The 12889-nt window shown below is 37.1% G+C and overlaps 2 protein-coding genes across 2 annotated transcripts; both read right to left on the bottom strand.

Annotated features, from left to right (window-relative positions):
- Nucleotides 1–80: 80 nt before the first annotated feature.
- On the bottom strand, nucleotides 81–2687 carry LOC145574511 (stress-related protein-like). The gene is made up of 3 exons (XM_081632318.1): nucleotides 2319–2687; nucleotides 1537–1764; nucleotides 81–863 (listed from the first exon to the last, which is right to left on the bottom strand). Exons 1-3 carry the CDS (start codon nucleotides 2352–2354, stop codon nucleotides 366–368), a joined length of 762 nt encoding a protein of 253 aa, XP_081488444.1. The 5' UTR covers nucleotides 2355–2687; the 3' UTR covers nucleotides 81–365.
- A 6988-nt stretch (nucleotides 2688–9675) lies between these two features.
- LOC145575154 (uncharacterized) lies at nucleotides 9676–12783 on the bottom strand. The gene is made up of 4 exons (XM_081633061.1): nucleotides 12517–12783; nucleotides 11824–12447; nucleotides 10362–11601; nucleotides 9676–10148 (listed from the first exon to the last, which is right to left on the bottom strand). The coding sequence occupies exons 1-4, from the start codon at nucleotides 12781–12783 to the stop codon at nucleotides 9676–9678; spliced, it is 2604 nt and encodes an 867-aa protein (XP_081489187.1).
- Between the last annotated feature and the right edge of the window lie 106 nt (nucleotides 12784–12889).

Raw genomic sequence — 12889 nt, 5'->3', positions numbered from 1 at the left:
TCGACATACTACAGAGACCAACAAAGTACCAGCAAACACGCCAGTATTTGCATTATTAATCAAAGAAACAGGAAGTCAAGTACAGCAAAATGTTAATCTTTTTATAAACCAGGAATTCTTAAAACAGCATCCAGAACAGATTTATACATCATTACCATCAGTCGAAGGTCCGAAAAATAAAGCAATAGATTTCCAAAACTAAACATGAAAACAAGAACTGAACAAAAACACCACTAACATATTCTACCCACCAAAACTGCATTCCATAACCCAGAAGCTTCAAGCTATGATTTATGAACATCCTTTTTTTTTTTTTTTTTTTTTCTTTTTTTCTGTTTGCAAGTTCTAATAAGGGTAATAAAGGCTCAGTGAGCAGCGGCAGGAACAGCAACACCATTTCCATCAGCAGCAACAGTCTGTGTCTCCCCATCCTGACTTTCAAACACCTTCGCAATCTTGTCAACAGGCACAAAGGGCAAATAGTTGGCAACTCTGTAACCCCTCTCAGCACCAACTTTCACAGTTTGATTATACTTCTCAGAGCACAAGGCTGCTGTGGGAACAACTACCTCAGCCACCTTGGGGAACAGGGGAAGGCGGTTGAGTGACCGCCAGGCTGAAACAGCATACTGCTCTGCTACGGGCTCATACTTGGTATAGATCTCTTTGGCTGTGGGCTCATATTTGGTGTAGACATCCTTTGCAAATCCAGATGCGGTATCCACAACACCTACACGTTGAACTTCGGAAGCTACGCCACGAGCCACCTCAGGGGCCTTTTGGGCAGCATCAAAAGCTCTGCTGGACACCTGCTTCACTAGGGGTGGAACACTATGCTGCACCTTGGACAAAGTGTCATCAACCTGCCAATATCAATTCAACATAATCAGAATACAGGACTGCTAGAGCAATAGAATTGCAATTCTTTTCTTCTTCTTTTTCCAATGATCAGGTATGACATACTGACATAGTACAAAACTACAAATGGTATCACGAGTAGCTTACAATAATCATGTAATCAAATGGAAAGACATCTTATTTCAGCTGGAACTGAACTAATCGCTCTTACTACTATTTCAAATATGCCAAAGCTACCAAAGATTCAAAGGTAACATGGATGGAACTACCGCATTACAGTATTACACTAAAATGAAACCTTAATCATCATCATCATTGACAATATATCCACTCAAAAAAGAGTAATATCAAGTAGTCTAGTACCAACTAAAAGCCTAAAAGGTTAATTATTTCCTCTCGAATAATAAAGCTAAGTTTTTGGAGGGTTAGTGAACGATAAATTTTCTTCAAAACAAACCACATAATATGCATAACATTCACAATAGACAGTATATGCACAACATTCTCAACTTAAATCTCAGCCAACTCGATCAAAGGAATCTTAAGTTGTCATAGCTGTTTTTATTACTTGAAAAACCCTATGCCAACACATAACAATTCGCTATCACCATTAAAAACACAATATACAGGCAACATGAACAATGGTGAATGATATATAACATTAATCAAGTGGCTGACCTTGCGATCAACAAACTTGAGAAGTTCAAAAGGAACTTCATGAAACCGGTCATAAACCGGACGGACAACAGTCTTAACTGTACCCTCAACAGTCTCAACACCAGGCTTCAACGGCCCGGCCTTGTCCTTAGCATAACCATAGATGTTTGAAAAGCATAAAATGGTTTGCAGTGCAGTAGAATGCACAAATTGAAAGTATTTCAATCTTTCTTCTTCGCTGCCACTCTTCTGTAACATACAAACAACGAAAACAACGATCAGTAACTTCTTATAATTGCTTTCATAACACCTATCATTAATCTTTAATTGTAACAAAGTTTCTCAATCCAAGGTCCAATTTACACTTTTATAACGCCATTGTTATTCATCTTTTCACTAACTACGCTTTAATTACTAAATTGTTATTCTTCTATTTTTAAAAAATGATTTGAAAAATACGGATTCAAACCAAAAATCCATCTGATTCAGACAAACATTCAAATTAAAAATTAAAAAACAATAAACAGATTGTTTTACTCTGAAAAACAGCAGACGTGATAGCAGAACAAGCGAAAAAAAATTCAAACAATATTTTACTTGGAAAAAAAAAAAAAAAAAAAAAAAAAAAAACGAGCATTAAATCGAGAATTAGCAACCAAGAAACCCTAGAAATCAAATCAATAACGTGAATCAGGTCAAACAGACAAGAAAATCATCAAAAATAAATCATAAATTGAAAAGTCAATTTTAAAAAAAAAATTACAAAATTAGAAAGAAAACTACAATACGAAACAAAATCATACCACTTGCTTGTCAACTTTGTAATCACCTTCCGCCATTTTTTGCAACGACTTCTCAAACAAGAATCAAAGCGAAAAACTTAGATTTAACAACAAAAATTAACGAAACAAGAGATATGAGGAATGAATTGGCGTGAAATTCGTTGGTTAAATTGAATTTATTAAAGAAAGGAGGAATGATTCGTTCCAAATCTGGAGAGAAAATAGGAGGAAGAGAGAGAAAAGTCGGGGAATTTGTGACGATGTGATGAGCGAATGCATGAAGTGGTCCGTATATAAATATAAAGGGGATGGGAATTCGGGAAGCCGTGTGCGCCGTGCGGACGGAGTTATTAATAAACGTAGACCAATAGTTTGCTTAATTTGGGCAATATTTTGACTACTTGGTCGTTAAGCTAACCACCATTCACCACCTTTCCTTATTTTTCCATCTACTCTCCATGAAATCAATCAATATATATATTACTCCCTCCGTCCTATAATGTTAGTCCCATATACAATCAATTACATAAAATAAAAAAACAAATATATTTGAAATCTATCATTAAAGTACAACATAATTCATAATTAGTTTACCTTATTTAACTTTTTTGATTTTTTATTAGGAAAGCACAAGTTATAATTGCATAATTTAAGGTAAAAATTTCCTTACTTGGATCCAGATCCGTTTTTCTAGCTTGGATCCAGATCCGACCCGGATTTGTCGGGTCTGAAAAATGAAGACCCGGATCCAGATCTGACGGGTCCGGGTCTAAAACGGGTCCAATACGTTTTGCCTAATTTTTTACAATAAATGTAGTGTTTGGGTCAAAAAACTTCTACCAGAAGTTTATTAAGTTCAACCTAAATTAAAGTTATACAACTAATCTAAAAATACAAAGCAACCAACTTATACACTTGTCTTTTGAAACAAAAATTATAAACAATGAAAAAGTACGATGTTACAAATGAGCAAGCAAAAAAACAACGATAATGTATCCGATGTGAGCATCAAAAATCCATTTTTTAAAAGGGCTATTCTTCATCACTAACATCATAAATATGTTTAATAAAGAATCAAATAATTTTAGTTTTTTTTAATAGGAAAATTATAAAACGGGTAAACGGATCTAGGTCCATGTCTAGGAGTTGGACCCGAATCCAGATCCGTTTTTTTCAACAGGACCCGGATCCGTCAGGTCCAAAATTTAAAGACTCATATCCGTGAAAAACGGATCTGAATCCACGGATCCGGGTCGGGTTCACATCCGCTGCCATCCCTACTCCCTCCCCCTCTCTTATCAAAGTGTCTGAATACATTAAGAATGATATATGAAAAATGAAATTTGTTATGAATAGAATATGCACATTACACATTAAGTTTTAGAACAAAAATATAATACTCCATTTAGATGAAAGGTGAGTTGAACAAGAAAAGCAAAATATGGCATTCCGTATAAAAAGTTTAAGGGCTAGGCTAGCTAAACATGGGCACGGGCCGTGCCGGCACGCGGGCGGCACGGGCCCGGCACGACTCCGGCACGGCACGGGTGGCGGCACGGCGGCCCACTTGTGGGCTGTGGGCCGTGCCGTGAACAATTTTCTGGATTTTGGCACGGGCACGGCACGTGGCACGGCCCGGCACGGCACGGCCCGTGCCAAATGACCGTTGGAAAACTAGCCGTTTTTGGTCGTTTCCAACAGCTATAAACGGCTAGTTTTCCACCCCATTTCCCACCCAAATTCCCTATAAATACCTCATATTTTCCTCCAAAAATTTCACAATTCATCAACTCATCTCTTCTCTCTTATTCTCTAATTTTCTTACTCTTAAATTCTCAATTCTCAAATTCCTACAAATCATACAATCTTGCTCTCTTTTGTGAAAAGAAAAAAAAAATTTCTACTCTCTTATAAATTTTACATTTTTACTATTATTACTTTTATTAGTCTACTACTAAAAAAAAAAAATTGTTATATTTACATTCGGGAAATTATAAGTTCGAGAAATTATAAATTTGGGAAAGCATTGAAGCGTCATTGTAAGATCTAACTCAACTTTATTTTAATTTATTATTGTTATTGTTATTGTTAGTTATTATTATTATTATTATTGTTATTATTATTATTATTATTATTATTATTATTATTATTCTTGGAACTACTTAATTATATAAAAACTACTTTCTATTTTAATTGTGGGTTATTTGGATTGTTGAAATCTGTCTAAGGCGGGATTTGGGCTCTGGACAACGTCGCTCCTAACCTCTCCTACCTGGGATCTCATTGATCCAAGTAATCTACTATTATTATAATTATTTTTAAAAATTTAATTTATATAAAAACTACTTACTAATTAATTCTTATTGTTATTGTTATTATTATTGTTGTTAATTGTTATTATTATTGTTATTGTTACTTTGTTATTGTTAGTTGTATTATTATTATTATTATTGTTATTGTTACTTTTATTGTTATTATTATTAATTAATCATAGCATCAAACCCGAACGTTTCCTCCTCCTCTAGAAAAGCCAAGTCAAAACGTAGGGAATCATCAAACCCAAACACTTCAATGTCTATGCCCCCCCCTAATATGCCCTTTCCCTCCCCTAACATGCCCTTTCCAAACACTTCCACACCTTTCTTTCATCCCCAAAACACGGGAGGGCAAGAACAAATGGATGATATGGCTCCTTGGACCCAATTTCAACAAACCCAATTTCAACAATATGAATTTCCTTTTCCTCCTCCTTCCCAAGGTAGCCAAACACAAGCCTCCGGGTCGAGTGAACCATCCACCCAATTTCCCAACACCCAAAATCCTAACATATTAGAGTGGTGTACCGAAGAGGATTTTGCTCAAACCAAAAGAAAGAGTGAAGTTTGGGCACATTATCAATTAAGTAAAAATGGACAAAAAGCCAAATGTCGGACTTGTGGTAAAATTTTCTCGGCCGATACCAAGGGAGGGACGGGACACCTTACTAGACATACAAAAAAATGTGGTGGACCATCTAGTGATCCAACCCAACCCAAAATTTCTCAATTCCATCCACAAGACTTCATTTACAATTACGAGAGAGATAGGGATGAACTTGGGAGAATGATTGTACATGCAGAACAACCTTTTCTTTTCGCCGAAAATGATACCTTCAACAACTATATTAACCGAGCACTACAACCAAAACACAAAAAAATCTCCCGAAAAACCGTTCGATCTGCTGCCATGAAGACTTATCTAGAGTACAAATTGAAATTAGTAAATGAATTAGCTAATCTTCCTAGTAGAGTTTCTTTAACCGCCGATGCATGGGATGGTGGGTACGGACTTCACTATTTATGTGTTACTTGTCATTGGTTAGATAATGAGTGGTTGTTACAAAAACGCATCATTCATTTCAAAATGCTTGAATACCCTCATACCGGTCTTAACATTTCACATCATTTAATGGAAGCCATTGATGCATATAGTCTTAGGGATAAAATCATGTCTATGACTTTCGATAATGCAACTTCTATGACATATAGTGCGAATTTGGTCAAATCCCAATTGACCGATGTTATATTAGATGGAGATGCACTTCATGTTAGATGCATTTGTCATGTTCTTAACTTGTGTGTGAAGGATGGAACACAAGCAATTGGTCCATTTTATCACAAAATAAGGAATGCTATTATGTCTATTAATAGCTCTAACATGAGATATCAAGAATGGAAAGGTTTTTGCAGGCAACAATGGATAAAAACCATAAAAATAGCACCGGATTGTCCAACTAGGTGGAACTCCACCTATGAAATGTTGAGTCGAGCAATCGAGTACAAGGTCTATTTAACACTTTTTTATAATATGAAATTTCCACAATGTGCTTTACTAGAAGATGATTGGGTTAATTGTGAAAAATATATGCAGTTTTTACAATTACTATATGGTATGACACATTGTTTTTCTTCTGTATATAATCCTTGTTCTCATTCTTTTCTTAGCAATGCATGTTTACTTGCACAACTTTTTGCGGAACACCGATCACAACATGTTTATCGTGGATATCTTCCATCCATGGAGGAAAAATGGCGTAAATATTACACCGATATTCCTATGATTTATATTTTTGCTTCTATTTTAGATCCTAGACAAAAATAGGATGACACCTTTTTATTAATTGATATTTATTATAGTAACATGAATTTTGAAGATGATGTTGAAACTTTTAAAAATAAGGTGACTGATGAGTTTTTTTCTTTATATAGAGTTTATGAAAGTAAATATGGAACCGTGTCTCGATTTGCCCCTTCTCAAACATCCAAAAATGTAAGTAAACGGGCCAAAGGTTAATTTGCACAAGCTGCTAACATGATGTCCAAGTTTTCAGGTACGGAATCATCATCAAGTAAGAGAACGCAAAGCGATGTTTCGGAGTTGCAAATGTACTTAAGTTACGACTTCATGAAAGGCATGGACGATGAAGAGAAGTTTGGCCTCGATATCCTCGATTGGTGGAAATCACAAGCCGTGAAACATCCAATTTTGTCGGCAATGGCTCGTGATATTTTTGCTATCCAAGTCTCCTCCGTTGCCTCCGAAAGAGCTTTTAGTGCGTCGGGACGAGTTTTAGACGATAGAAGAACAAGACTAAAACCCGAAACACTTGAAGTGTGTGTTTGCTTCAAGGATTGGTTGGATGCCGAAACTCGTTCTCAAGATCGTACTTATGCACAAAACGACGACGATGAAGGAACGTCGACTTCTTTTAGTTCTCATACTTCTCAATCAACTCAATTGGCGGATGAACTTGAACCTCTAGGAGACGAAGACGAAGACGAAGATGAAGACGAAGGCGAAGACTAAGACGACCAATAATAATTACATCATTACATATTTACATTATACACTATTGTATTCTTTTTGTATTATCGAACTTTGTATTCCGTATAATAAATGAAGTTATTCAATATTCATACACTATTGTACGATTTTTAATTATCATTACTTATTTTGTATTACTGAATTATCGTACATTCGTACCGGCTACCGTCATATAATAAAATAAGTTATTCTTCAATTTTTTGTGTTTTCGGATTATCGCACTCGTATTTTTTTTTATTATATGCATTGTTGTTTTTTTGCTAAATTAATAAAATTGTTTTTATTTGTTTAAAAAAACTTAAACATAATTATTAATTAGATAAATAATTTATATAACCTAAATTAAAATAAAGTTGTTCAAAAAAAGAAAACAAAATATATTAACATTAACATAAACATAAATTAATCACATATATTAAGTTGTACTTAAAAAAATATATATCGTTTAATTCGTTTTTTTTTCATTTATTAAAAAAAAAAAAGAAGGGTGGCACGGTTTGGCCCGCGGCCCGGCACGGCACGGCCCGCAAGGCACGTGGGCCGTGCCGTGGGCTGGGGTGTGCCAATTTCAGGCACGGCACGGCACGGCCCGCCGCGGAGCCGGCACGGCCCGCGGCGGCACGGGCACGGCCTGTGCCCATGTTTAGGGCTAGCTATTATTATAGTAAATAATACCTGTAGAAGTTACATATATAACAAATATTATGTCAATTGATCACTTTAAAACTCAATATATACAATACCATTTTTGAAAATACGAATTACAATATATGAGTATTTTTTCCATAAGTTTATACTCTATAATAAAGTAGTCAATACCATTTTTGAAATGTACATTAATACTGAGTTAAACATTTCTAATTATAATCCTTATTATAACTTATTATCTAGGATATATTTTTAATACTCCACAAAATTTAGTCTAGAAACATCTATGTGGTACAAAATTTAGTCTAGAAACATCTATATGGTACAAAATTAAGTTTAGAAACATTTTATTTGAATTCTTAATTAGCCGAGTTATGTAGAGTTAGTTCATATTAAAGGGAGATATGGTAAGATTTGTTTTTGTTTGTCTTTATCAAAGATGAAGTCATTTTTATCAAGTTATTATAATATTATGGGCGGTGGGACATGGAGATAATAATTATTATCTCAAAGTTATGTATATGGAGTTATGGACTACGTGTACTTGTATAACATGGATTAGGTATGGGATGTGAATATGTGATCATGGGATAAGAGTAAAGTATGATAAGGTATTTTTTTACGAAATACTTCCCCTGTTTTAAATTACTCGTAATATTTTGACTTTTTGCACTATTTACACATCTCATTTTGACCATCTTTTTTAGCTATTATTTGAAAGCCAATATAATCACGTAATATGTTCTTTGGTCTATTGTAATGTATAATTTCTTAATATAAACTTTTTATGACTTATATTAATATATAATAAAAAATATTAACGGTCAAACATGTACATCGACAAGCATGTCCAATCAAAATGTTGCAAGTAAATTGGGACAGAGGGAGTATTAAATAGATTATCTTGTAAAAATCCAATTACCCAAGCCTAAGGGTTTGATGAAAGAAACAAAGGAAGGTGGTGTGCTGGTGTCATCTTGTTTGATGAAAGAAACAAATAAAACTATGGCTATGATCTTGTTTGGTGAAAAGCTGATAGCTTATAAATGAAGCTGATTATGTTAGCTGATTTTATTAACTGATTGTATAAATGTGTTTGGTAAACAATTACTACCTCCGTTTCATATTATCTGCAACGATTAGACATTTTTCCTCTCTACTTTATGTCAAATCGTTGCAGATAATATAAAACGGAGGTAGTATTAGCTTATAGCTTTTTGGGTATGTAAAATTACCAATACAGACATAGGCATAGTTTAATGTTATGGAACTATTTGTTTTTTTTTATCACAATGTTATGAAACTAAAATGTACAAATGTTTTTTTTTTTTTTTTTGGGCATAATCTTGTACATTATTAATATACTCTTATGTGTTAATTTTTGGAATGAGATTTTACTAATACTCGTATTGAATATTAATCATTCTTAAGAAGTTAAGATGTTTAAATATACAATTTTTTGTTTTTGCAAAGACTAAATTATTTATTACTACAATTTACAATAATAGTTTTTTTTTCTTTTTTTACAGAGTATTATTATATTATGGTAAATATTAATCAAGTGCCATGTGCCAACTACTCCATACAAGTCTACAAAACATTGAACCCAACCCCCCTAAATAAAGCCCCCCCCCCTTTTTTTATGAAATAAATAAAGCCCAATAAATGAATTTTATTTTACAAAGCAAGGGAATATTTTAAAAAGCAAGGGAATATAAAAAGTAAAAAACCCTTCAAACCTCACACCTCAGTCTTCTTCTTCCTTCTTTTTTTTTTTTTTGACAAAGAGCACTACAAAACAAAACAAAAGAAACTAACAAACAAAGGAACCAAAACAAAAACTGTCTAAAAGGACCAACAAAGGTAGTCACGATTCCGAGCTCGAACCGCAAGCCAATGCGCAGGAGCGACCCAACGTTGGGGAACCTTGCACAGACGACAGGCCGAAAAGCGGGGGAAGCATCTCCTGAATTTCCCTAAACAAATACAAGAAAGAAATATCAATGGAGCAGGGATGCCTGAATGCCGAAACTAAAGCTGTGCAGTCCGTATAGATGAGGAGACTACGGTACCCTCGATGATTGGCATCCCTAAGAGCACCCAAACAAGCCTGCATCACTGCCTGAAATGCAGAGGTGGCACGGCCAGCCTTAGCGCCTCCACCAAGAACCAACGCGGACGAGACCCCCCGGAATATCCACCCAGCACCAGCGTTATTATCGTGGGAGAGCCAAGCACCATCAAAAATAAGGCAATGATCCAGCCAGGCTGCATCATCACCCCAAAGATAATCCTGTGAGCGATTTGGCTTAGGCAAAACAGGACACCGCGAGGCAGAAACTAGAGATTGCCGAAAATGTTGAGCTTAAGAAGCCCGTGTCGTCCAATCCTGAGCCAGATGATGAATTAACGAAGGAGACCACACCGCTTACCGAAAAACACATTGGTTCCGGACTACCCAAATAGCCCAAAGAAAGGAGACAAACGATACTAGGCCAATAAAGTCCTTAGAATGTCTGTAATAGGAAACCACATTAATCATCCAGTCCTTACAGTTAGAGTGGCCCCCTGGAATTGCAGTTAGAGATAACAGGTGAGAAGGCCAAATAGACTCAACGACCTGGCAGTCGCGAAACAGATGAGAAGTTGTCTCGGAAGACTCACGACAAAAGATACAAGTTGGATCCACTGGAATGCCTCTGGAATTCAAATGAGCCTTAAGCGGAAGAGCATCATGAAGCAACTTCCACAGGAACAACTTAAATCGTGGAAGAAGGGAAAGTCCCCAGAATTTCTTCCACCATTGCTCCGAAGCTGGTGTACTAGCAATCGAAACCATTGACTGCTGAACTAGCAAGGAATACACGGATTTGGTTGAGAATCGACCATCCCGCGAAAACTTCCAGTAAACAAAATCGTGGAATACGCTGAGCCGAAGAACTATCAAAGAGCCTATGAATCTTGGAAATGTCCCACGCGCCTGAGCGCGGAATAATAATGGAAAAAACACGAGTCGGAATTTCCGACTCAAGAACCGAAGATTTAAATCTAATCCCTTCAGGAACCCAATCATCCTCCGGGAACCCGAACCTACCTTCCAAGCCATACCCTTATGCAAAACCTCGCGCCCTTCCAATAAACCCCTACAACCCCAGGACATCCGAGAAGGCCGGACTGCTGCAGAGCCCAAAAAGGGGTACTTGGCGTGAAGGACCTTTGACAGAAGGAGCTGAGGATGATGAATAGTCCTCCAACATTGCTTAGCCAGAAGGGCCTTATTAGCGTGAGCAAAGCTACGAAGGCCAAGACCTCCGAGGCCTTTCGGAAGATGCAAAAGAGTTGTAGAACGAAACGCCATGCCCTTAGCCGAGGAAGAAGATCGCCACCAGAAACTGGCAAGCAACCTGTCAATGCGGTTGCAAATAGAAGACGGGATCTTAAAAACCGACAAAACATGGTTGAAAGAAGCCACTAACACGGAATTGATAAGGACCAACTTAGCAGCAGCGGACAGGCCTAGAGAGGCGAACTGGGAAAGACGAGCAGAAACCTTGTCGACCAAAAATCCAAACTCCGACACCTTGCTGCGACCCAAATCCACCGGAAGACCCAAATAGGTACCTAGGGACGAATGTGGTTGCATACGCATACAACGAGCCAAATAATCCTTATAATCAGGAGGAGTATTGGGACTGAACTTAATAAAGGACTTTTGGAGGTTAATCACCTGACCCGACACCGAACAAAACTTCTGCACCACCTGAGACAGATTGTCACAAGCCTTCGGTGACACCTGGAAGAATAACAAAGAGTCATCTGCAAAAAACAAATGAGAAATGGAAGGAGCCCCTCTGGAGATTCGAATATCCTGAAACAGAGCCAAGTTCTCACCCTACCGTAACATGGCTGAGAAAACTTCCATACAAAGGACGAACAGATATGATGACAATGGATCCCCCTGTCGCAAACCACATTGAGGATGAAAAGTCGGGGATGGGCAGCCATTCACCAATACTTGATATGAAACAGTAGAGATGCACTGGTGAATTATATGAACCCAGTACTGAGGAAACCCAAAAGCCTGGAGTGCACTTAAAAGAAAAGACCAGTTTATTCTGTCGTAGGCCTTGTTCATGTCAAGCTTAAGGGCTGCAAAGAAGCGCTTCCTAGCCTTAGAAGCATTCATGAACGAAAGAATCTCGTGGGCTAGTAAACCATTATCTGTCATCAATCTGCCTGGAACAAAGGCATTTTGATAGTTTGAGATCAAACAAGGCAAAACCCGACAAAGTCGACCCGTAAGACATTTGGCTATGCATTTATAAAGAACATTGCACAAGCCAATAGTTCTGAACTGAGAGACTAGCTCCGGACTATCCACCTTAGGAAGGAGAACCAGAAAGGTGCTATTCCAGTCTTTTAACAAGTAACCATGTGCAAAAAAATATTGGACTGCATTGATCACAAATGACCCAACCTCTTGCCAATGAGTCTCGAAGAAAGCCGAAGGAAATCCGTCAGGACCTGGAGTTTTGTTGTCGTCAATGGAAAACATGGCGGTCCGAATTTCTTCTGCTGAAAAAGGAACCATAAGAAACTGTTGCTGGCTGACAGACAGAGATGGTAAATTAAGCTGATCCTACCAAGAAACATCTGGCATTGCTACAGAGATATTGGGAATATAAAGATCCTTATAAAACGAGAGCACGAGAGATCGAATTTCATCAGTATTCGAAGTCCACATGCCTGTTGAGTCCTTTAAACAGTGGATAATGATTCGTCGTCTCCTAGCCTGAACGAGAGAGAACAGTAGCTTCGAATGTCCTTCCCCCGTAGCGTCCCATCGAACTTTAGCTTGTTGTTTCCAATAGTGAAACGCTGCCTGCACCGCCGCAAGTTTCTCATTTTTAGTAGAAATAAAGAGACAACGATCAACCCTACTGTCCAAATTGAAATCCTCTTGATTAACCGCCATGGCTAACGCTTTCCAATTAATTCCCCAGAGTTTTTTATTAGTAGTACACCAGGCTAACATACGATCCTTGAGCCAAACAAGTTTCTTGGACAGCGAAAACATAGGT

Source organism: Chenopodium album, chromosome 13 (assembly GCF_948465745.1).
Source record: "Chenopodium album chromosome 13, dcCheAlbu1.1, whole genome shotgun sequence".
NCBI lineage: Eukaryota > Viridiplantae > Streptophyta > Magnoliopsida > Caryophyllales > Amaranthaceae > Chenopodium > Chenopodium album.
This window is presented reverse-complemented; position numbering and strand designations above follow the sequence as displayed.